This window comes from Triplophysa dalaica, chromosome 7 (assembly GCF_015846415.1).
Source record: "Triplophysa dalaica isolate WHDGS20190420 chromosome 7, ASM1584641v1, whole genome shotgun sequence".
NCBI lineage: Eukaryota > Metazoa > Chordata > Actinopteri > Cypriniformes > Nemacheilidae > Triplophysa > Triplophysa dalaica.
This window is the reverse complement of record NC_079548.1, coordinates 6755532-6782004: the sequence shown is the minus strand read 5'-3', so window position 1 is coordinate 6782004 and position 26473 is coordinate 6755532. Positions and strand designations below refer to the sequence as shown.

Genomic DNA, 26473 nt, shown 5'->3' with positions numbered 1-26473 from the left:
GACAGCGCCGGAACTCTCGAGTCACAGCGCGCCGGTAATAATCACGGTCTGTGTACTGTAGGTGTTGTCCTGCACGGAGCAGTGCTCTGTACAGCTGCAGCACGGCACTGCGGGACCAGCCGCCCATCAGGGAGAACTGTGAGAAGGCAGAGCCAGCTGTCACACACACACCTGAACAATAAGCGAATGATAGATGTTAGAAATTAAGACACATACAGCATGATGCCAATGACAACAGCATAAAAGACAACAGACAAACATCTTATGAGTAAAGAGCGTTGTGGAAAATACCATTGGCCATTTCTTCATTGTATGCTTTTTCACCATTATCTCTGTGATGACTAGCAGGAAACGTTTTTATTTAAGCAAGGAAATAATGTTAGCACTTCTCAAATGTGGCTTCCATTTTTCTATCACAGTGTGACTCTGTTGTGTATTGTCCCGTGATCATCTGTGAAACGTCAGTACCCATGACTGAAATGTTCAAGTAAAGGAGCTAGCCAGACAGAGAAGTATTACAATATAACCACAGCGGCAGTACAAAAATGACCCATAAAACAGAGTGTGAACTAATAACATCTACAACAGAGAACAGTTCAAACACAGCTGTTATTAAATGAGACATTTGCAAACACAACTGCACTCATTTGCATGCTACCAGTTAGCTAGCTTTAAACGCAATGACCTTCCGTAACTGTGGAAATATGCACATAATACAAACCTCAGATGTACCAGAGGCTTTGCAAACTCACATTCATATTCGATAAACAACGAAACTCACGTTTAAATATGTCAGAGAGGAATGTTTAGCTTGTCAAGGGCGGAGGTAAGTTAGGTGGATTAGCCGTCAGAGAGGGGTCGCCCGAGAGCGCGCCGGAAGAAGATAAGTAACTGCAATACAGTTCCGGTGTTATTACTGAAAACTTTTCTTAGAAATTTGTTAGCAAAATATAAATTTACAGTTAACGTTAAATGTGTGGGGTTAAAGCAAGGCGTACAAACAATCAAGTTTTAAAATCATTTGTTTTTTGAAAGACGCTTCTTTATATAGAGTACAATAAGACATCTTGAAGCAAGAATTCGTCCAGGTTTTCATATTATAGGCTAACCAATTATTAAACGGCTCGTTGGAATGCTTGATTCTGATTGGCCAGCTACGACATTTGCAGGTTCGTTATTTCCAGATAACAACCTCTCAAAACTAATAACACACGGTAACCTGGATGCAGGAAAATAGTTTTTTTTTGGACAAATTAAATGTAAATATATATTTTGATAACATTATATTTAAAAACGATTAAGCCAAATTGCCTGTTTGTGACATCTGAACGTAGTTTCTTACCTTAAAACCTAAAGTAAATGGCTTTTCCTCGCGGAAGGTCTCATTCGGTAATGAGCTAATAAAACATTTCAAATTCACATGTCCAGTTTTTTTCTCATTTGGCAAGTAGCTGTGAAATAAGCGGGATAATGTACAAGCACCGGGCTGTTATTGCGAAATAAGCCCCTTGATAGTGTGATACCTGATTACACTTTCGGGGCTTATTTCTGCGATAACAACCGGCTACCTGTACATTATCCCTCACAAAGGTATAGGAAACTCTGCAAGCATGCATATCAAGGGTTTGTTTTATGACCGAATAGGCAAACAATGCTATAGCCTTACCGCAGGCCCCCTCCTTTGCATCACTAAAAAACAAAACAATATATGAACTGATTACTATGTTGATTCAATTTATAAAAACATTTGTCTGATGAGTGTATAGAGAGACAGTATTAATCAGTTGTTTGTGTTTAATTTGACTAGAAAGGATGCATAATGTGCAATACATTTACAGAATGCATACATTCATCTGTTTCTTATGCTTCTATGATCACCAGTACATAAATTATGTTAAGACATTCACATAAAAATGCACAAGTAATTTATCAATAATTAAACAATGATTGCAAGTAAATGCACCACAAATAACGCTGAAATAACAAACAATTTCAGTCAGTAAGAGATTTTTATATCATTTATTCAAGCAAAGGGTGGATAACATTTTATTTAATGAGCAGTCTTTATAGAAAACCATTCAACCACAAATACAGACACACAGAAAAGCCATTTTTATTTCGGAAAACAATATTTTGTTTGAGAAACATCCTTAAAATAAAACGCTTGTTTTATTATATTATTTTAATGGACTTCAATGCAATGTTTGCATCTATAGAGCCTTCCATAGCACGAGTTACTTCTGCATTCCATTCTTCCAACGGACGTCTATGTGAGTGTCACAACTCTGTTTTGAAATGGTTCTGTGTATGACTAATGCAAACCACATTTATTTAGTAGAAACATGTTATAATGTTGATTCTTAATCTTATCTATAATCTTTCACAGTTTGTGACTACATCCAGAATCAACAGATAGGTGCTACATCTCATAGAATGTAAAGAATGAAAAAAATTTATAGCCTTTCGTTATGCTTCGGTGGTACAGAAGAATAAATAATTAAACTGAAAAATCTAGACTTAAACAGGTTTTTCAATTCAATTTTATTTATAATGCGCTTTTCACAAATTGTATTGTTACAAAGCAGCTTCACACACATTATAATAAAAATAATAGCAGTATATGAACAAATAAAATAAAGAATATGTTCACACAGAATAAGCAAAAATGTCATATTATCATTCAGTGAGGTTATGTTTTATAAGCACACTTGGCTAGACTGCATAAGTCAGTCATTTCTAATAATCTGAATATCTGGTAATTAAAAGCACCAGCATTTTCACAAAAAACAATTGGCCTTGCTCACGTGAGACATGTATTCACTCAATACGTTCTTTGTTCAGGTAGCAAGACTGAAGACAATTACTCATGCAGAAAGACTGAGCGACATCCACGCACAGTCTATCACATGACATTTTTATGTCCCCAAATGTCTGCTAAGAAACTTCTCATCCATCCATCCCCACCATCTCATCTCAATCAGCTCGATAAATTGAACTTAAATTTAGAGAAAAACATAAATCGTGAAGATTACTGTTATATCCTTAACTGATGCTCCACATTTTAAATTAATAATGAGCTAATTTAACAGAGCAAAGAAACACATGGTATTTTTGACTGTCAGAGAATTAAGAATGCATAAAGGCTATGACGTCTTTTCATATTAATCTTAATAACTTCAGACAATCATAAAACACACAGTGTAGCATTCATTTTAATGAGAGGACAAACGATAAAATGCTCATTCCATTATTTAAACAAAAAGTTGAGTTTATATAAACATGGCCCTTCACAGGTACTCAAAATTTAGCATTTTCTCCAGTACATTCCTTTTGAATCAAATCGATGATGTTGGCTTGACTACCACCATGTCAGTATTAGCTTTAAACAATATTACACTGTCAGAATGATAGAATTATTATAATCTCTAAAACTAGTAAAAATGAGATGGGCCTTGAACTTTCATATCAAGTGAAGGAATGCAAGTGTGACAGTTTTTTGTTATAGAGTGAACATCTATTGTGAGATAGGAAATGTAATTCCTTAACTGGAATCACTAGTTTCATATTACAGCCCTCCTCTTGTTTGTTCACTGCAACAAAAACGTATTACATTCAAGATCTCAACACATTCACTAGTTTTCATAAACTGGTTGTCTTTACTGCCTAGAGGTGAGTTTAACATTTCCCAGTTTATATGTTTACTGATTTTTAAATATGGTATTGATGTATTGTAGGCAATAGGCATAGGCATCTCATCGCCTCGGAATTATTAGGTCATAACTGATATTTTTGTCAAAATTGAGTTATTCACATATTCTTGTTCTAATGTAACTTATTTTCATTATGTGGTGTATTATTCTTTACATTGTGTACATCCTGGGAATTTTTTTAAGTAAGATATTTATCTACTCAAATGGAATGGAAAATATTTTAAAATAAATGCAAATAGTGCCGGCAGTCAATAAAACGATACAAAATAAAACCATTTTTTTATGTTTATAAAATGTAAACGGCTTTTGCATTCGGATTCATAATGTAGCGGTATGGATATTCAAACAAAACACATGCAAGTTCCTTTTGTACAGTCTTTTGTTGTTTTGAAGAGTTTATTTCATCATATTTTTTAGTATGTTCACGTGTTTTTATTTAGTTTTATTGTGTTAGTGAGCTGTATATATTTTTGTTATAATTACAGCAGTTTGATTGAAATTAATTAAAGCGTACAAAAAAAAAGGTTTCAGAAGTTTTTGCAAATACACTCTTCATATACAGAACTTATTTTGGGATATTTACAATGACGATATTATATAATGCATAATCATAGAATTAGCACAAAAAAGAAGGTAATGAACTATATTAGACTTTATTTTCAAGAAAAAAGCATCCTGAAAAAAAATAAAAGTGAATTAATTCATGAACAATCCCTGAAACCAATTAAAAGCGAATTAATTGTTCAACAATCACTCACATAACTTGGTCATGCTAACGGTGATCATTGGACCAAGATTTTAGGAAAGACAGATAACATTTCAAGAATTACACAAAAGAAGGGTGTAGCTTAATCAGTAAAATGTAAGTATACAACTAGGGAGTTGTAGCATGAAACATAATCTCATGACAGCTGATTATACGAACATGCTATAATCATTTCACAGGGTCAAAAACAGAAAGAATTTAATTCGGAGTATGTCATCCAGTCATACCTGAATAGAGATCATCCCAATATTTATTGTATTTATTTATTAAATGCTTGCAAAGCTTTCTATACAAAAATAAGTATTTTATTCCAGAAAAAACTTTCTCTGGAGAATGTAATGAAGTTATTGGATTACAACTAAATAGTCATGTGCCCGTGTAGCCTGAGCAAGGGCTCTGTAAGTAATAAATAAAACGTGACATATTAAATTTAAATCACATGACACCCTAGACTATACATCTAAATGTATTTGTGGTTCCACTCTATAAAACCAAGAAAAAATGATTTGCATGTGTAAGATGTGCAAGTCTAATTGTAACTTTATTTTATTTAGTGTGCAAGAGGATTGGTGTTAGAATTCCTCAAAATATCCCTTTAATGAAAAACATTAGCATATTACCAAAATATTCAGGAAGTTAGATGATGAGAACACATTTTTTTACAGATAAAATTATCTGTGAAAGACACAAGTAGAAGAACCAAATATGCCCCTTGACCATTTTTTTTTAATTAAGATTTTATACATCATCTGAAAGCTGAATAAATAAGCTTTCCATTCATGTATGGTATGTTAGGATAATATTTGAGATACAACTATTTGAAAATCTGGAATCTGAGGGTGCAAAAACCCACAATTTCCAAAAAAAATCACATTCAAAGTTGTCCTTTAGAGCAGGTCATTGCTAAGAAGAATTCTAAGCTTTACATAAATATCTGAGCTTAATATCCTAATGATTTTTGGCATAAAATATATTATTTTGTGCCCTTTCCACTGTACAACAGGATGGATCTACTAGATTATCCCATTCCGGAACTGGACGCTACTCTGCAGGAAGCTAGCCGGGTGCTTCAGCTTACCTTAAATCCAGAAGAATACCAACACTATAAAAATGCCCTCCTAAAACAGAGCGATACTCTTCAAGAAGTCCAAGAACACCTGAAGGCACAGGCCTCTGGACGTGAGAACTGGGTGACGGAGGAATTCAAAAAGCGTCTCCTCTCCTGCAATGATCCCCTGCCCACTTCCACAGCAATTCCTTCTGTCCTTCCCTCTTCTAAGCTAAAGGGGGAGTCTGCACAAATAGAGCGGGCTACAGCTTTACTGTGGGCGGTTGCTAAACTGTACAGTGAACCTTGCCTGGTGGAAGGCGATGTGCCAACTGAGAGAACGCAGCAGTCGCAGGTTTTTGCAGCTAATCGTCTACCAGGCAAGAACCAAGATGAGCTAAAGGTGAAGCAGTGTTCTTTTTTTTCTCATTTCATGAGAAACATAGTTTGGTAGTGTATGCTGGACTTTAAATGGATAGTTCACCCAAAAGTGAAAATTCTGTCATCATCTACTCACTTTCTTGTTATTTCAAACCTATTATGTTTTCTTCAAAACACACACACACAAAAACATTTGAAGAATGTTGGCAACCAAACATTGGAGGTACCCGTTGACTTGCATTGGTTCTGTGTCTATACATTAGAAGTGAGAAAGTACCGCCAATGTTGGTTACTAACATTCTTCAAAATATCTTCTTTTGTGTTCTGCAGTAGAAAATCACACAGGTTTGAAAATGACAAGAGGGTGGGTAAATTATTACATCATTTTTATTTTAGGAGTACATTTTAATACCTGGAATACAGTAATCTTCAGTTTACAGACTTACTCATATTAATGACATACTTAATGTCTTCATGTTTCAGATATACACAGACAGCCTTCATGCCATTCTGATCTGTGGAGGTGGTATATTTCCCATTCAAATTTTACAACAAAACCATCCAGGGGAACCATTATCTTCTTTAGCTCTCGATGACATCTACACCCAATTAGTCCACGCTATGAGTCACCCAGCATCAGGCTCTGAACAAGACCGGTCCAATATCTGTGGTCTGACATCTCTTAATCGCCAAGCTTGGCATGCTGTCAGAACGGACATCTTAAAGTCGGGAGGTGAAGCAGCAGAATCACTTAAAATGATGGAGACTGCACTTCTGGCCGTTTCCTTGGAGGACTATCCAGCACCAGCTGACCTTGCAGATACTCTCAATGCTGTCCGCTTAGGGGAAAAAGATTGTCCATGTTTGAGATACTATGACAAGGTGTGTACTCAATGATTAGTACTAGTAATGTGTAGTTCAAAAGTAGTTAGTTCATCCAAAAAAATTAATTTACTTAACTTTACTTACCCTTACTTGTTATTACAAAAGAAGATATTTTGAAGAATGATGGTAACTGAACAATGGCGCTACCCATTAATTTCTATTGTATGGACACAAATACCATGCAAGTCAACGGGTACCACCACTGTTTTGTTACCAACATTCTTCAAAATATAAACAGGTTTAAAATAACAAGAGGTTGAGTAAATAAGGGTTGAAATTTCATTTTTGGGTGAACTATACCTTTAAATTACTAATGGGTCACCATTCAAATGTTTGAGGTTATCATCAAATACATGTTTTGTTATGCTATGACAAATATTAACCCTCTTTAACCAACAGGTGGTGAACTTGGTGGTTTTCAAGGATGGCCAAGCGGGCATGCTGTTTGAGCATAGCGCCCTGGATGGAATGGTAGCTGGACTTTTAGTTGAACGTCTGTGGCAGCTGTCAGAATCCCAAAACAAAAAAATTTACACCCAGACCAATGGGTCAACTCCGCCCTCAAATACCAGCTTTCTTCATCCAACAACTTTGAAAATCCCACTGGAAAACATAACTTTACCGCATCAGTCTGTTTCTAACATTCCAAAAGCAAGCCAGTCTGTCATGACTTTTGAAATGGAATCTTATCCAGATGTGTTCACCACAATAAGAGGCCACAGAGGTTTATATGACGCATGGATTAATTTTACTCTGCAACTGTCCTTGAGGCAAACACTTGGGGAGGCTGCAACTAGCCATATCATGGTCACACCCACTCACATGCGTCACTTCAAACACGGCCGATGTGATCCCACATACTCAACCTCTGTGAGATCTCGCCAGCTTGTTACAGCTTTGGCATCCTGCATTGGCCCAGATGACAATCCCCGGTACACAAATGAGCTATTCAGACTCTTTCATCTAGCGTTTGTCGAGCACAAAAACCTAATCAAAGCCACAAAAGTTGGCCTTGGTGTTGGGCCTCATCTGGCAGCCCTACGCAGATTTATGCCTCAAGACAGTGCACTGAAGAAATTTCTTGATCCTTTTGGATGTCCATCTATTTACCTGACTGGATCAGATCTGATGGAGGGAGTTGAGTGTGCTGTTGGCAATGTGTATGCTACAGACCAGCTGGCTGTCACGTACCTTGGCAGGAAGGACAGGGTTCGTCTTGTATTGAATGGTAAGGGTGTTTTTGCCAGTGTTTTGGGGAATCTCAAAGAACAACTTGAGTTCAATCTAAAGTTAGTAATTCTCCTGGCGTTAAGATACGCCATTGCTGGCCAGATGGGAGCCATTGAGTGTCTCCTGCAAGACAATGAAGAAAGACAAGCAGACTCCATCCATAAAATCAAACAAGATTTTAGCTTGGTGATCCATGGTGGGGCAGGGGAGGAAATGATGCTGAATCAGGAGGTAACTGAGTTCATTGAATTTGCCCTTCAAACAGCTCTAACTCTCGGAGCACAGATACTTACTTCAGGAGGTAGCAGTCTGGATGCAGTCCAAAGAAGTGTCGCTGCACTTGAGGACTGTTTCTTGTTCAATGCAGGCAAGGGGTCAGTATATAACAGGGACGGAGAGCATGAAATGGAAGCCACTATTGTTGACGGACATGGGAAGAACTCTGGATCAGTGGCTTGTTTGCGAAAAGTGAAAAACCCAATAAAAGCTGCCCGCTGCATCATGGAAAAAAGCATGCACTCCCTATTGACTGGACAAGGTGCCGAAGAGTTTTTAGACAGTCTTGGAGATAAAGATTCAGCATTGAAACCAGACTACTTTGACACTGATATAAGATACAAAGAGCTGATTATTAGGTCAGGTGCTAGGAAAATAAACCATCCTCAAACAGTTGGTGCAGTTGCATTGGATAGGTCGGGCAAGTTAGCAGCAGCCACATCCACCGGAGGTTTAGTTGGCAAATGGAAAGGCAGAGTTGGTGACACAGCTATAGTCGGGGCAGGGGTATATGCTGATGAGAAACTTGCAGTGACATGCTCAGGTGATGGTGATGCCTTCTTACGCCAAACAGTTGCTCAAAAAGTAGCTAGTTTATACAACCTCAAGGGTTACAGTCTCCGACAGGCTTGTCAGGAAGTAATCCATGATTATCTGGAAAAAAAGTGTGCTGGAATTATTGCTGTAGATCATCAGGGTGTAGCCATTATTGAAACCAACGCAGGGGTGATGTTCGTTGCTTCAATGGTCGATGGCATTCGTCGAACCGAGGTTTTGCAACCTATAAAGAGCTTTTCGAATGTGATTTGGGAAACTGAAGAATTGGTAGCTTACCTGCAGTCCAATCCTTGGACCCCAGGAGCCACTGTTCTCACTCGTAAAACCCTAAATGGACCCAGTAGCATCTTCCAGTTAGCGCTACCTGACTACGTATCGATGTTACAGGGTGCACAGACAGTTGCTAACCTTCTTCGTGAGAAACTTGCCGTGCACCGTTGTGCTATTGTGGTCATGCCAGAACCTGACAAGCCTGCTTGCATTAAAGTTTTACCACTCCATGGACTGGACTCTAAATGGACGTCTCACTTATCTGAGGAAACCGAGTTCAATTCTTATGACCCTGGTTACTGCAGCTCCAAAAGTGGTCCACGCTGTGAAGATACCATTCTTGACCAAGTGCAGGCAAAAATTCGCTCTGGGCTCCCGACACCTAATGCACCTTCTATCTTTGATTTTCATGGAGAGTCCTCTGATACGGGCCTATTCCCCCGAATTATACGTGGTGAAGAGCAGCAGTGGCGTGTGTGGGAAGACAACAATCATGTAGCATTCCTTACTCCATTTCCAAACACACCAGGCTTTACAGTTCTAGTGCCACGGAAACCACTGACTAGTGACATCTTCAGTTTGGATGAGGGTGACTACACTGCCCTCATTGTGGCAATACGAAGGGTTTCTCATCTTGTGCAACAGGGAATAAATGCCCGTGGGGTAGCTCTCATATTTGAAGGATTTGAAATCGACTATGCTCATGCCAAACTAATTCCGCTAGTTTCTCAGCATAAATGCCGAACGCCAAGGGATGTGGCTACTCAGTTCTGCCCCACCTACCCTGGATATGTAACATCTTTATGTGGCCCCCCAGCCAACAAAGAGGAACTTACTGAAATCCACAAAAAGATCACAAAGAGCACTCCTCCTCACTCCTGGGAAAACCCACACATCCATGCAACATCAGCCATTAGGAGCAAATGGTATCGCAATCTGTTTCAAATCCAAAACACCCTTTTTCACAGCACAGTAGAGTACTTCCACAACAAATGCAAGTATTCATACGCATTGACGCCAATAACAACTGACACGATTTCCTCTCCAATGGGCCTTGGTTCAGATTCGGAGCCTGTGTTTGTCAACATGCTGGGCCAAGATGTATATCTGGCTGATTCTATGCAGTTTGTTTTAGAGTACTTCTTAAGGTTTCAGGACGGTCTTCCTGGGGCTTACTATGTGTCCCCCAGTTTCCGAGGGGAGGATCCGGATGCTACACATCTCAATCAGTTCTACCATGTTGAATGTGAACTACTTGGTGACATGGATGACGCCATAAGTATAGCTGAAGGCTATGTTTCCTATCTGACTCAAGCAATGCTAAAGGAACACTCAAACATTATCCTTAATGCAGCAGGTACTCTATCTCATGTCCATAAATTGCTCAAGAGTTTAAAAGAACCTCTTCCAAAAATAACCTTGGACCAAGCCATTCACATAATGCCTTCATCTGACTGCCTTGAATGGGTTCAAGAAGGACAACCCCATTTTGGAAGAAAGCTAACACGTAAAGGAGAAAAGGTTCTAATAGAGAAGTATGGAGCAGCTGTTTGGCTAACAGAAATGGATCATCTTGGAGTGCCCTTTTACCAGGCATACGTTGAAGGTTCAGGACGAAGCAAAGCCAAGGCAGCAGACCTTCTCTTTGGATTAGGGGAGACAGTGGGGCTTGGGGAACGTCACTCCACACCTGAAATAGTAAAAGAAGCATTACAACATCACGCAGTTCCGGAAGATTCATACAAGTGGTACATCAACATGCGTCGAGTTATCCCTCTTTCAACAAGCGGATGGGGTATGGGCACAGAGAGATACCTATGCTGGCTTCTCCAGCACAATGATGTCAGAGACATGCAGATTATACCCAGACTAAAGGCCAAAAAGTACATGCCTTAAAAGGACTTTGACAAATTTAGAACAAGATACTTGTTTATGGAAAGCTAAAGGAGAAATAGCTTGACATATATTGTAATAATGACAAAAATGCTCTTTATTTTCAGCCCGCACCAGTAATTTTAAGATTTAATATGATTCCTGTGGCTAGTAAAACAACACAAAATGTAATATTGTTCAAACGACTTGAAATGACTCAAATAAAAGTTTTTGCAATCACATGATTTTTATGATAGGTTAACAACAGAAGTTATTTTTATTATAATTGGGGCTATCCTTAACAAACAGTATTGATGCACCATTTTAAGTAAACCAGTTTCTTCTTTGTATCTGTTTTCAACAGCTTTGTTCTGTCTCGGTTTAAAAAAAAGTTTGATATAAAACGTTTTCAATGTTGAATGATGAATACATGTATCAAAACACTCAACTGTCATATTTTACTTTACATTACACATTTTTGCATTTTACATATTTTTCTCTTTAAACCAATTATTTCTTAAAAATATACTGTATGCATATAATAAAGAATGTTGTGTAAAACATTCCCAAAATATATAAATAAATCCTGATAAATTCACCTCGAAAGTGTTTTACTTGTCTTATTATAAATAAAATATAAATAACTTATGAAAGCAAAAATAAGAAGCTTTCGAGGGGAAAAAATATTCCATTCTTGTTGCAGCTGGTGGATATTTCCTACAACTTTTCTAGCAGCATTAATCTGTGGACTCCATAACAGTATGAAAATCCAACCAATAAACAGCTAACACTGATCAACAGCTAAAAGATGGAGACCAAATTTGCACCGAGTTAGTGAAAATTACTAAAAAACAATACCTTAAATAAAACCTTCAGAATGATATAATTCTCACTATAGGCTACATGAGTATCACACTTTGAGACATAATAAATAACATAATGTGTCTAATAACATAATTTAAAAAAAGCAGTGAAAACAACAGAGCATTTTCCTCTAATTCATTAAACCACATAAAGAACGTGCATATACAGCATGAGAAATCCCTGCTGTTTCTGAACCCAGATTTGACAAAAATGTACATGTACTGAGAATACATTCATAGTGTTCATAGCTACTGTGCCACAAGTAAAAACAAGTTATTCCATTATTCAGCTAGACATAATTTTCAGTTTCAAGATACTTTATTGGCATGATTGCGTGTACTTACAATATCCCCAAAGCATTAAACAACTGATCAATGCATTGTTTCATAAATATTTGAAACCGAGATATTACAAAAATGTAGAGATCCAAACTCTTGTATTTTACTCTCTGTGACTCAGTTTCCATAAATAGTCTGATTTTATTCTTCAAGTACTTGCTATCAGCAGATCCACTGCTCTTAAAATGAAACCCAAAAATATCACCCAGGGGGCACCCGGATTTGAACCGGGGACCTCTTGATCTGCAGTCAAATGCTCTACCACTGAGCTATACCCCCTCGCGGTTAAACAGCTGATTTTACTTTATTTACAACATTCCGTGACATAGACCAAACTACCAAAAGTTTATTCGTAACATAAATGTGAATTTAAATGGCCGTGAAATATAGTATCCTTTACTTTACTTAACAAACAACAGACCAACGGAATCTGTGAGCAATGCTGGTTTATTACACGCAGCTCAGACTGCTCTAAACCAGTTGTAACGGAGGGGGGCGCGTGAGTGCCACCATGGCTGCTGCTCAGACTCGAGCTCTCGTGGCAGCGCGATGGCTCGCGGATGCTGTCAAAAGCAACCGAGTGGGACCAAACCTGCGAATATTAGACGCGTCATGGTATTTATCTAAATTGAATCGCAATGCCAAGGACGAATTTAAACAAGCTCACATTCCCGGAGCCTCGTTTTTCGACATCGACGAGTGCTGTGACAAAAGCTCGGAGTTTGATCACATGCTGCCCAGCAAGGGCGAGTTTGCAGACTACGTGGGTAATTTGGGAATAGGTAACAACACTCATGTCGTCGTTTACGACGCGAGCGATTTCGGCTCGTTCTCTGCGCCACGGGTATGGTGGATGTTTAGGGTGTTTGGTCACAATTCGGTTTCAGTTCTGGACGGTGGGTTCAAGACCTGGCTCCGAGAGGGTCATCCCGTTACCGAGCAGTACACAAACCCACAACGCACCGAGTTTAAAGCGACCTTTAAAGGTTCCTGGGTGAAAACTTACGAAGACGTTTTGGAGAACACAAAAACAAAGGAGGTTCAAGTGGTCGACGCTAGAGCCAACGGAAGGTTTCGTGGGGTTGAACCAGAGCCAAGGGCAAGTAAGTAACGTTATGGATTGTAAGTTGTCATACTTGCGGAAAACGTATGGTATGGTGTGTAGCTTAACATTGTTGGTTCAACTTTGTTTTTATTTCTTCTGTTAGGCATAATGCACTTTACCCCTTTCACTTTTTGCAAGGACTTTAGACTGCGCACAAACTTTTTGCAGCATGTAGCCTCGTATTCTCAGTATGCATATGACGTCACAAGTGATTACATGACCTTTTTTGTTTATTGTTACTATTTTATTATAGTAAACTGCAAAAAGCTAAAAGGTCATTGAAAGAATCTCTTTAACCGTTCATTTACAGGTTCATCTAAAATCTTGTTGTTAAAATTAAAATCATTTGTCAACTACCCTATCACCACATTGTGTACAATATCCAACATTTTAAAGGTGCATTATTTTTATCTCATCTTGTATCACAGACATTGAACCTGGGCATATCCCTGGCTCTATCAACATGCCTTTTGCCAGCTTCATGGACAAGACAACATGTTTGGAACTTCCTGTGGAGGAACTTTCCAAGCTTTTCCTGCAGGCTGGAGTTGACATGCAGAAGCCATTCTGGGTCACCTGTGGCTCGGGTGTAACTGCCTGTCACATCGCCCTCGCCGCTCATCTGTGCGGTCATCTGGACGTGTGCCTGTACGACGGAGCGTGGAATCAGTGGTTCACCAAGGCTGCTCCTGAACATGTGATCTCTGAGGGAAAAGGAAAACAGCCATGAGGAATAGCCGGGATTTCTAATAGAACCATAACCTTTTTGTTTAAGGCTTCATTTTGCATAATGATAAAAGGTCATTAGGTTGCACCACATTGTCAACTGCTCTATACATGTTGAATATTCATTGAATGTCATAACAGATATTTAGAATTAAAAACACAATTTTACTGAATTCACATGCTATTAAATGATATTTATATGACCGGACTACAATGCTTCCGAACTTAAAAGTGCACAGCCATCCAGAGAAATAAGGGACAATGTAATTAACTTTCTTTGAAAAGTTCTTCTGTTCTTTCTATACCAGAGTCTAATAAATGGTGTTTTCAATGCATTTCATTGTTGTGTGTTTGGGGGGAAAAAGTGGAGTATTTGTTTACTTAGGGCACATTTTTTCAAATTTACATCACTAATAACTAATGTGAACGTACATACATATATAAAAATCAAATGTTTTGCGTCTGATACTCTTTCGCGGATGCTACGCACTTCTGACGGCAGCACGGAAGGTGGACGCTGATAGCTGCCCCCGATATTGCCTGTGGGTCCTGCGAATAATAATAAACACGGGCCTGGTTCCACCGCCTTCGTGCCTCAAACGTCGCATGCTCTTAAAACAAGAAATTTTGTAAAATACTTTTAGGCGAACCGCTCATCAATACATTTTTTGCTGCTTAGGCATATTTACGTGCTTTCTACAAATTCATTTCATACGCAAACGTATGAATATTACCAAACGACGATCGTCATAACTGATCGGATGGTGATTTTCTTTCGAGACGCGTTTTGATCGTTGTTAGGTTTAGCGTTTTTCAAATTGAACCGAATTTGCACTGACTGGAAAACATTTCGTTTATTTAAGGTAAGTCCGCGACAGGCTTGCGAATTTATACACAATTTATCGTGGCAAGATTAACGCCAGTCTCGTTCTCCACATTAACAAACTAAATTGATTAAATAGATTAATTTGACCTTGTATAATGTAATGTGCTTCAGGCGAGCAAAGCAGGAAATATATTTATTGTTTTTTGCGTTCACGGAAGTAGCCACAATGTTTGTTTGTTTGTTGTTTTTATCTGTCCACAGGGCGGCGCTGTTAAGCCATGTCTGGAATTTCTTTGAGTAGACTGTCACAGGAGCGAAAAGCATGGAGGAAGGACCACCCTTTTGTAAGGAACACATAACCTAATGTTAAACGACCATATTTATAAGATCAGCATGCATATTAAAGAGCTTTTGGTTTATTTGTGTAAATGAAGCACACTTTAACTGTTGTCTGTCGTTTTTTAGGGTTTTGTTGCAGTTCCAACCAAGAACCCAGATGGCACCATGAATCTCATGAATTGGGAATGTGGAATACCAGGGAAAAAGGGGGTATGCGATGCATCTATCTCGCCAGACCCGTTTTTTTTGTCCAAATTATTTCTGTAGATGACATGTCACTGATTCTTGAAAAGTGGGACAAAACAGGGTTCAGTATTGAAAAAAATAAAACATTGTACTCAGACAAATTGAACTACATTTATGTATCTTATATATACTAAGCTACTGAGGTTTGTTTTGATACAATTTCCCTACTTTTCTATTTTTTTATCAAAATGTGCTTTGCTTTTTAGCTTGCTATCACTTGTTTTGTGTCAACACCGTCAGACAGCAAAAACACAAATTGATCTTCACTCACATTATGCAAGACCTATAAGAATTATAGTAAACACTAATATTTACCAAGGCTGACAGAGGCCACAGAAAATCCTTGCAATATCTATATATATAAATTTATTTATTAAGACAATGGTCTCTCTTTAATTGGGTAATTGTGTAATATTTTAACAATCTTTAACAGCAATCAAGATTTTTTTAACATTTCAAAACGCATTATATTATATTATAGATTATTAGATTATATTTTCACATGTGACCAACAATTCCTTAAGAAATATAAAATATCATTTTTTTCAATATTCATCTGACGGAGGTGACATAGACCTGACAAAGTTGACACATCTGACATTGGTGACGAAAACCTGATGTTGTAGTCATTTTAATATTCATTAAATACATTCATATTCATATTATCATATTCATATACATCGATTCAATCAATTACTGTATTAAAACAAAGACAACAAACAATAATCATATTATTGTTTATAAAGCTTTTATTCATTTAAGTATGTTTGTATATCATCAGAGCACAAAATATGTGTTATTTCAGAACAGTGGGTCTGCTACCCTAACAAATCAATATTTAATTTTCTCATTGAAGTCATTTGATGGGTTGGGTGTCTACCTTTCTTCACTTTCTTGATTTTCTCTGTCTATGCTTCCATTTATTTACCTTTTCACACTGTTCTCGATCTCTCATCCTTGATTTGATTTATTTTTCCTTCCTCAACTCTCTGTTTCCACCTTCATCTCTCATGTCTAAGAAATGTCTCTTTTAATTCTGGCTGTGTACTCATTTTCTCTCTTCGCTTTTTTCGGATACTCTCCGTTCCTCCTTCTATGCTCCTCCAATGAAAGATGTTGTCTAGCCGTCCTGGACTAAAATGCACATCTTTATTATATTTGCCTAAACTATGAAATGTTCCTTACTATGTTCCTTAACCCCTGTTTTCCCTGAATCGTATGTTTCCTCAACCCTAACTATGCTATAAATGATGACAATAAATCCACAAAAACAATATATGCTGCTAGTCACATTTTAGTATTTATACATTATCAGAAAAATTGCACAGTATTTTATATAATAAAACAAAAAAAAACTTTTAAATCACAAAAATCTTATGACGTCACCACCGTCAGACAGAAAATCTTTTGGTGATGACATCTGACGGTATTGGCACAGAAGGCATTTCTTCCACAAAATTATGGAGTTCATGTAGTAGCCATTTTGGTTTCGCTGTTAATGGAAGATGCTAACATAACAGAAATTGGAAGATGGTGTTGACATATCATGGTTGTGACATAGGAAATATTATTATCAGGATTTAAAATATTCTAAAACTAATTTACCAGAGCCTGTCTGATATTAATGTCCCCTTTGCAGAGGTAGAATGTGGCAAGGGGGTCCTTGGAGCTGCCCCTTAAATTCACTGATTTTATTACATTTATTTATCACAATGTCTTAAGGTGTTGACGAAAAGTGGTGTCACAACTTTGAAAGCTTATGCAACACGCATTGAAAAACAACCTTGCTTTGATATGAGAGAATATTAAGTGTTGCTTTTGATAAACAAGCTGTTTTTCCATCATTAAAAAGCATTTGTATCCAATTTTGTTGCATATGAATGACTGAACCCTTCTCTAAGACAACATAAATGTAGTGAGAAGACAATCAAAGTCATACATTTTATATAATAATACAATTAAATTGTAGAGGATACTTGTGTTAAATATATTCTATTATCAATCAATTGAAAATATTTTCACTTTTAAACCTAAGAAGGGGTAATATAAGGGAAAACGGTTGACGATCAAATGTCATGAACAGACAATTTGGTTTAATCATTTGTAAATGTAATGTCATGTCTGTTATTAAAATTCATATTTATATTTAATTTGTCAAAAAAAAATGGTCAAGATGATTTACTGCAAGCGGGTAACCGTGTGTTATTAGTTTTAAGAAGTTGTTATCTTGGAATAACGAACCTGCAAATATCGCGTCTGGCCAATCAGAATCAAGCATTCCAACGAACCGTGTAATAATAGCAGTTACAATTGTGAGACGTGTTTTGTCCCATGTCTAAAGAATCCTTGACATGTGTTTCCCATCTAACATGCTGCATAAAAGTCTGTTTCAAGTTTCATATTTGCATAAATGTATTATTTGTTTGTGTTATTTAGACTCTTTGGGAGGGTGGCTTGTACAAACTGACAATGCTATTTAAAGATGATTACCCGTCTTCTCCACCAAAATGTGAGTATTTATTATAATCTTACATGAGAGAAGAGCTGTTTTTGTGTATCGCTTCGTATTGTCACTGCATCATATAAATAACATTTATATGATGCATAATTTAATTATACGTTTATACTGACTATATTCTTTACTCTTTCTCCTTCAGGTAAGTTTGAGCCCCCAATCTTTCATCCAAACGTTTATCCTTCTGGTACAGTGTGTCTGTCCATACTGGAGGAAGAGAAGGACTGGAGGCCAGCCATCACCATCAAACAAGTAAACAAACACATTTCCTATTAATAACTCTCGGCAAGATGTCAGTTTTTAACTAAAAACACACACTTGTATGTATGTACAGCAGGGAAAATAAGTATTTGACACATCAGCATTTTTATCAGTAAGGGGTTTTCTATGTGGGTTATTGACAATTTTCACCAGATGTACCCATCAAGCCAAATATTGAATTCATACAAAGAAATCAGAACATTTAAGTATACAAGTTCAGTCATAATAAATAAAGTGAAATGACACAGGGAATATCTATTGAACACACTTTATTTAATACTTTGTAGACAAGCCTTTGTTGGTGATTACAGCTTCTACACGCCTCTTGTATGGAGAGACCAGTTGTCTGCATTGCTCAGGAGTGATTCTGGCCCATTCTTCCACACAAATGGTCTTTAAATCTTGAAGGTTCCTTGGGCCTCTTTTATGAACTTTGATCTTCAGTTCTCTCCATAGATTTTCTATGGGATTTAGGTCAGGTGATTGACTGGGCCATTCAAGCAGCTTGATTTTCTTTCTTTGAAACCACTTCATCGTGTCCTTGGCCTTGTGTTTGGGATCATTGTCTTGCTGAAATGTCCACCCTCTTTACATTTTCAGCTTTCTGGTAGATGGCAGCAGATTTTTATCCAGAATGTCCCAGTACATTTCTCAATTCATCCTGCCTTCAATAATATGAAGTCTGCCAGTACCCCTTGCTGAAAAGCAGCCCCAAACCATGATGCTGTTAGGTAAATTTAACTGTTGGTATGGTGTTCTTGGGGTGGTGGGCAGTGCCATTTCTTCTCCAAACACGGTGTGTAGAATGAGTGCCAAAAAGTTCAATTTTGCTTTCATCTGACCATACTATAGTCTTCCAATAATCCACAGGCTTCTCCAAATGCTCTTTCGCAAACTTTAACCGAGCCTCAACATGCTTTTTATTCCGCACTGGAGTCTTGCGTGGTGAGCGTGCATGGATGCCATGGCGGTTCAGTGCATTGCTTATAGTTTTCTTTGAAACAACAGTACCTGCTGATGCAAGGCCTTCCTGAAGTTCTGCCCGAGTGGTTCTTGGCTCTCGGAGAACGCTCCTGATTATTCTTTGGACTCCTCGGACTGGGATCTTACGTGGAGCACCTGATCGTGGCCGGTTTATGGTGGACTGATGCTCTTTCCATTTCCGGATTATGGCCCCCACAGTGCTCACAGAAACATTCAGTATTCTGGAAATGCGCCTCTAACCATTCCCATCAAAATGCTTTTCAACAATAAGATTACGAAGATCTACAGAGAGTTCTTTGCTTTTACCCATCATGAAGTCTTTCCTGTGTGCCTCCTAGGTAATGAGAAGGCTTTATAGGCCATCAATTAGGACTAAAGCAGCTGATATCAATTAGCACTGATAGGGTGCAGGGTTTCTCTCTCAATACATACAGATTTCAGGTGATCTCCTACCTTCATGTGTTCAATACTTATTCCCTGTGTCATTTCACTTTATTTATTATGACTGAACTTGTTTACTTAAATGTTCTGATTTCTTTGTATGCATTCAATATTTGGCTTGATGGCTACATCCGGTGGAAATGTTGTGTCAATAGCCCACTTAGAAATCCCCTTACTGATAAAAATGCTGATGTGTCAAATACTTATTTTCCCCGCGGTAAATTAAATTGTGATATGTGCTGGGATTGTGGTTGTAGATTTTGCTGGGCATCCAGGAGCTCCTGAATGAGCCCAACATTCAGGACCCTGCACAAGCCGAGGCCTATACGATATACTGGTAAGCAAAGAGGCTTAATCAAAAAATGCTTGCAATACTTAGATTTAAGATCAACCACAGAGATACCCTAACCCACATTCTGATTATGGTGTCATGCCATATTGAACCGCACTTATCTCTTTCATTTTTCTATAGTCAAAACAGGATGGATTATGAAAAGCGTGTGAGGGCACAAGCTAAGAGATTTGCTCCAACATAGAACGGGAAGTACACGAAGTGGCAGCCTGTGCTGAACATCACGTTTTTGCATAGTTTCCGTTCCAGGACCGTTCACCACTCAAGAAAGTCCTACAACTGCAGCTGAGTAGAACTGTGGCTAAAGATTTGCTCAATCCTGCTTCTGCACAGAACTGAGCCAAGAACCCAGTACAGACCAGTATAAAGATGAAAAGAACCCAGAAGAGAGTTGATGTTGCCTGTTCTGTGACTATACTGTTGGTGATTGTGTTTTAATGGTAAACCGGTTGAAGTTGCTGTAGAACAACTTTTACCCTAAGCAATGATATCATAGGACGTATGACTATAAACAACCGGAAGTTTCTTATATGTGACAAGTCTATGTAAGTGCATGAATTAGTGGGATTAAAATGAAAAAGTGGTTATTACATTACATTGTTGTTTGTTTATTTGCGCCTTTTTATTCAATATAACATTCTGCCCAAGATGCACCTTGGAAAATTAGACATGGTTTTATTAAAGTAAAAATGTGGTAATGATCTTTTTTTGATGGATTGATTACAATTTTAATACCATGGTTTTACAACAAAACCATCTCTCTGACTATAGTCCACAAGAAAAAAATACTACAATATACTGTATTTCAGTATTTACTTCAGTAAACTATTGATTTGTATGTATACTTTAGTATTTTGTACGAATATATTACTTCACTAACTACTGAAATGCATTCCCCCCAAATGTATCTATTTTGCATTGTTGTATTTTTCTTAATTCGCAGATGATTGTTTTGTTGTGTTATGAAACCTGTGTAAAATGAGTCATAGTTTTGTGTAGCCACAGTAGCGTGGGTTTCAGGAGAAGTGGATGAATTATTTAGATCGACTCTCTACGCATTAAGAGTTTAACCCACAGCAAGCGCCTGGTGGAAGGTGCGAACTCCCACCTCTTAAAGATCTGATAATTTTACCACCATAGGTTTACTACATATATCATAGCTTAGCCATGGTTTCTATAGTGAGACGATGTAAAATGTGTTACTACTGTGGTTTTTACTACAAATACTGTAGGTTAATTTTCGTGGAGTAAGTTGGTTTTCAGGATGTTAGAAAGTGAATGCAAACTGCAAAATCCAGACTGTCAATTTGAACATAAAAAAACAATAAGATTTAATGTGTCAGTTAACTAGACTTGTATGTAATTATAAATATTTGAGTCTGACAAAAAGTCCGTCTTTTTCTACTTAATAAAGCATGCATACAGCTTTCAAAAGTGTACATTTCAATGCATAAAACGTTGGCAAGTTATTAATACTTCCTGTAACAGGAACACTTCCATCATGTCAGTCAGAGAAGAAGACAGACAACAGAAATCAGGTGAGTTCTTAGCAAACCGGTTTGTAATTCAGCATTCAAAACCTTGCATTGCATGATAAATTTATCTGGGTGTATGCATACCAATGTCGATGTCTGTGTTTGTGTATATGTGTGTATGATACGTATGCAGATTGTCTTGCCCACAGGTTCCGCCACTATGTGGACCACATTACTTTCAAACAAGCTCAAGCTACAGAGATGAACACACATCCTATCATATGATGAGCCACTATCAGCGTGCAAATATCTTTCCTGGTTTGTCACGCACACACAAATCTGAGTTCTGTCAGTTCAAACAGAACTGCAGAATCACACCCATTTCAGTTTTAACATTCTGTGTCCACTTTTACAGGGCCTCCAGTGGCGTGGTCCTCTTTGGTTAAGGACTCGTGTGTCCATCATCCCCTACCAGACTTCATCCATGATCCAGAGCACTGGCACGGCCACAAAACCGACGATGTGGGTAGGCTTTTTAACTTTGAAAAGCACTAACTGGCATTTTGGTGATAGATTTTGCACACATAGAAGATATTTACGTTTTCTTTGAATTACTAACCTATAATCTCGTGTTCCCTCTGCAGTGAAGTGGATGGAGGAAAACTTTCTTAGCAAACGGTTGCATAAGCTGCTGAAGGAAGTGGAGATCAAGGGTGTGTCCAATTAAGCCTGACATTTTGGAGCACGGTTTCTGAAAACCACAGCAAATAAACAATCACACTTTCCGTAAAGTGTTATACCGCCAGCAGTCACTTAGCTTTCGCATGTTCTCGTACAAACATGTTGGGCTCATGATTGACACGTGCACCTCCTACTCAATAGAGCTGATGGAATTGTAGTGGCGATGTCTCACAAAATCAATCAAATGCTGTAACAGACAGATATAGATGTAGATAGATAGAAATATGTGTTAAAAGTGAATTTAGTTGATGTGTTCTGTGTTATTTTACACATATTGTGAAAGATATTTGAAGAGGAAAACTTGTACAGGAAGCTGTCTTAAAGTCACCATGCAATCAAACAGGAAAATTCTAAGTGTTTTGCACAGTGTTGTAGAGATGATTAAAAATGATTTATCTGTGCACAGCATAGTTTTTTATTCATTCGTACTTTAATCAAAAAGAGACATTTCTCAAAATTTCTTCTTTTGTGTTCCACAGAAGAAAGAGCTATAAATCGTTTTGATTGACATGAGGGTAAATAAATGATGACAGAATTGTTATTTTGGATTGTATCTGTCCCTCAGTTTTGACTGGAAGCAATACTAATAACTAGATGCTCTTATGTTTGTTTTACGTGTGTGTTACTTGGTTACACAAACTTAAAATTTTCTGCATAAAAATAGATCGGATTTGTAAGATATAGTCAGTGTTGTGGGGATTTTTTTGTGACTGATGTCTTATGCCGTAAGATGTGGTGTCAACATAACGTAAATCCGACAGTCTCACTTTACGTGGTTTGATCTTAAAAACCACTGAAACTGTTTTTTTTCTCTCCGGTTGTAAAGGCTTGTTCTTTTTATCTAGGTTTCCTATAAATCCATTGTCAAATTGGAGGCGTAATCACACATAATCGGAAAAAAGAAAACATAAGATAGTTAAAGTTATGAATACTGTTGTAGTATTATGAGGACTGTTTTTTGTTTCTTCAGTAATTTTGTTATTGTTTGTTTTTGTTCTATTATGTTCTATTAGCCTGTAATCTTGTTTTCGCTCTTTTTGTAACCACATCTCACAAAAAATGTACTGTCACCACAAATGTTTTTTCTTTCAGGCTACATTTTTTAACCACAGGTTGTTTATACTGATGTTACTGTGGTTTTGTTATTTGGAATCCAGGGCTGTTTCAACGTGTTTGTGGCACATAGCAAGAACACATATGACCAGACAGCTTGCATTTTTCACAAGAGTGAAAGTTTCAGCTCTAGAATATAATGAGGCAGTTTCCTCTGTTTCCCCAGAATACGTCTGCATGTTTTTGTTACATTTTGGTGAATTGTTGTGGTTGTGTACCATAATATTTTCTTACGTTTTGTCTTACTTATGCAAATGAAACATCTGGAAAGATTTATCTGGAACACATCATTGACATGACTGTGTAGTAAAAAATACTATTGTTTAATGGGCTGTGCTTGATTTTTATTAACCTGAAGTTTAAATAATAACTGATGTATACATAACTAATGTAAACATTCAAGAATCTTGAGAGATTATGGTTTTGTGCTTAGTTAGAAATATTTTAGGATTTATGTAAGTACCCCAGTGGGATAAATCTCCATTACATTTGCATAAATGTTTTTGTTCTGATGAACACAAAAAAAGATATTTGATTATATCCAATCAGTTCTTGTCCCCCATTGACTCCCATAGAAGGATATTACTTCATCATTTTTTATTGTTCTGTTGAACACAAAAGAAGACATTTTGAAGAATGTAGGACAGCAAACAGTTCTGGGGCACTTTTGACTACCATTGTATTTTTTCCTACCATGGTAGTCAATGGGGTGCAAAATCTGTCTGGTTATAAGCATTCTTCCAAATATATTTCTCTGTGTTCATCAGAACAAAGACATTTATACAGATTTGGAACAACTCCAAGGTGAGTAAACGATGACAGAAAGTATCACTTTCAGTTCAGTTTAAAAGAAGCATGAAAATCACTAGATTATTTGACTGTGTGTTTTATATATTGTTTAATACACAAAACAATAACTTGCTGATTAAATCTCAGTTCCAAACCTAAAAAATCTCTTATTTCTCATTTACGAAAAAATTGAATATTTCTTGACATTTGGAAAACACATTATAGCAATTATTTGATGTATGAAAAGCACTATTGCCTTTATTTTTATTTTTATAATTTTTTATTTATATTTTTACAGCATTCATTAAAAAAACGTAATATTTGTTTTACAAAATCAGATGATACATTTATTTATGCAAATCGTACAAAAAATGTTCTTAAACATGGAATAAACATCTTTATTATTTTTTTATTATTGATTTTGTAAATAAATATTCCAGTATTAAAAACAAGCGAATCTGGCTGTCATGCTGTCAGTTAGTCACTTAAGTTATAAAAGTAGATTTCTGTTGTATTTAACTAGGAGCATTCCATTAATTTTGATTCTTATAAAATTGTTATTCTTCGTTCTATTTGTTCTTTTTCGTATTTTCTCCTAAATTCTGCTATAACACTGGAATATTTTTAACCCAGCATTGGGTCAATAAGAGACAAACCCAGCCGTTGGGGTAAATGACCCGAGAAAATGTTTACATTTGACCCAACAATGGGTTAAAACAACCCAGCACCAGTTCATCTACTCACTGGCTTGGTTTGTCCCTTTTTGATCCAACATTGGAGTGAAAGTCATAATTGCTCATGTTATTCGTATTGTGTCGACAAAGTCAGCCATTCTAACAAGGATGTAAAAATCTCAGATATTAAACTACACTTTTTTTTAAAACAAATTTACTCTGGGAAAAAATTTACACAAATTCTCACTGATGTAGTACCTTCTCAAGAAGTACACTTTTCACTTAAGAGTACATATTAGTGATAGTTCATAGGCACATATTGGTACCAAATAATCACATCTCTGTACGTAACTGGTAGCCTAACTATTAAAAAACTTTTAAAGGGTACCTTCCCAGTGACAGATTTTGTAGTTCTTGTTCTGACAGCAAAGATCAGTTCACAGTTCATTGGATATCATTATAACACTGCACTTTTTGCGCTGTTAATTGCTATAATGTCTGGTTTATTTTGAGCTGGTCGCAGTATAGAAAGTTTGAATGTATGTCATGCTGCTCTTTCCGCCCACACACAAACATATGCTTAACACCTACCTATAGACCACTCAAGCACCTCTCATTGCGGTCTTGAGACCCGAGGTTGTTTTCTTGTTTTGCATGAGTGTAAATCCCTCCTCCTTCCCTCACAAAGACAACTGACCTTTAGCAGAGAGCCTGGTTACAACAGTGTTGCTTGTTTTATCTGACTACCTTTGATTAGTTTTTTTACGTAAACCAATCTCACCATTTATAAGGGGCTGTTGTGGAAAAACCATTGAACTGATGATCTTTTGGTGAGCTGGTGTGGTGAAGTTACCTGCTTGGTATTTTTGCGACACGCACATTCGCCCAAGTCATGACAAAAAAAAGATGCATTTGCTGGTCCTGTTTTAACATTGAATTGCATCACACATTTTCTAGTAAAGGGTTCTCGCGAATCGATGACATGTTTGCAAGAGTTCTGAGTAAGAGTGATGTTTTGAATGACGCATGCATGTTTCATGAGAAAATATACTTTTCCTTTAGTTTTACTTTATTTATGTACTTATATCATTTTTTTTTTTCCATTTTTCCTTTCCGCAGTACAACCTAGTTAACTGCGCTTGTAGATTTGCTCGCATGCATGCATGTGTTTGTTTGTATGCATGTGTGTGTAGTCTGTGGGTATCAAATGTTTGTATGAAACAGGATGTGGTCCTCATCATACCTTTGTGCTGTGAACGTAGCTCGTGTGCCGTGAGAGGCCCAGCGAGAGGCCCAAGAGGTTAATATTTCTCTTATCAGAACACAAGATATTCAGTCTTTCCTGACAAAACTGGTGCACGCTTGGTAGAAGCAACCAAAATGCTGAATACAGATTGACTTTAACATGGATAAACATAGTTCTTTCATCTGTCTACGTATTTTGGGCAATGAACTATTGGTTGCTGAGAGAATGAAATAACAGAAATTCAAGAATCTTCAAGAAAGAAATATTGTTGGGCATGGGCAATACGTGGTAATATTATACATTTTAGTGTTTGACTTGCATGTGTACTTTTGTAGTATTAATCGTCTTTGTTGACTAGTTAATTGCCCGTGGTAAACTTTTTGAAGCAAACCTAAATTCTTGAGAACCTCTGAGAGCAAACCAAGTGGATTGATCCCTTATT

At 37.2% G+C, this 26473-nt stretch overlaps 4 protein-coding genes and 1 non-coding gene across 5 annotated transcripts; 4 read left to right on the top strand and 1 right to left on the bottom strand.

The window, feature by feature from the left end:
- Nucleotides 1-3638: 3638 nt before the first annotated feature.
- si:ch211-256m1.8 (uncharacterized) lies at nucleotides 3639-11594 on the top strand. Its single transcript, XM_056751745.1, has 4 exons — nucleotides 3639-3669; nucleotides 5480-5927; nucleotides 6389-6787; nucleotides 7190-11594. The coding sequence occupies exons 2-4, from the start codon at nucleotides 5481-5483 to the stop codon at nucleotides 11018-11020; spliced, it is 4677 nt and encodes a 1558-aa protein (XP_056607723.1). The 5' UTR covers nucleotides 3639-3669; nucleotide 5480; the 3' UTR covers nucleotides 11021-11594.
- An 811-nt stretch (nucleotides 11595-12405) lies between these two features.
- Nucleotides 12406-12477, bottom strand: trnac-gca (transfer RNA cysteine (anticodon GCA)). Its single transcript has one exon. It is a non-coding gene; the product is annotated as a tRNA-Cys (tRNA).
- A 70-nt stretch (nucleotides 12478-12547) lies between these two features.
- mpst (mercaptopyruvate sulfurtransferase) lies at nucleotides 12548-14364 on the top strand. Its single transcript, XM_056752958.1, has 2 exons — nucleotides 12548-13301; nucleotides 13732-14364. Exons 1-2 carry the CDS (start codon nucleotides 12710-12712, stop codon nucleotides 14031-14033), a joined length of 894 nt encoding a protein of 297 aa, XP_056608936.1. The 5' UTR covers nucleotides 12548-12709; the 3' UTR covers nucleotides 14034-14364.
- Nucleotides 14365-14565: 201 nt separating this feature from the next.
- LOC130426277 (SUMO-conjugating enzyme UBC9-like) lies at nucleotides 14566-20588 on the top strand. The gene is made up of 7 exons (XM_056752959.1): nucleotides 14566-14892; nucleotides 15117-15199; nucleotides 15321-15404; nucleotides 17877-17949; nucleotides 18098-18207; nucleotides 19899-19978; nucleotides 20114-20588. Exons 2-7 carry the CDS (start codon nucleotides 15134-15136, stop codon nucleotides 20175-20177), a joined length of 477 nt encoding a protein of 158 aa, XP_056608937.1. The 5' UTR covers nucleotides 14566-14892; nucleotides 15117-15133; the 3' UTR covers nucleotides 20178-20588.
- Nucleotides 20589-21521: 933 nt separating this feature from the next.
- LOC130426680 (testis-expressed protein 33) lies at nucleotides 21522-23471 on the top strand. Its single transcript, XM_056753579.1, has 4 exons — nucleotides 21522-21531; nucleotides 21678-21786; nucleotides 21884-21994; nucleotides 22113-23471. The coding sequence occupies exons 2-4, from the start codon at nucleotides 21750-21752 to the stop codon at nucleotides 22193-22195; spliced, it is 231 nt and encodes a 76-aa protein (XP_056609557.1). The 5' UTR covers nucleotides 21522-21531; nucleotides 21678-21749; the 3' UTR covers nucleotides 22196-23471.
- Nucleotides 23472-26473: the final 3002 nt, after the last annotated feature.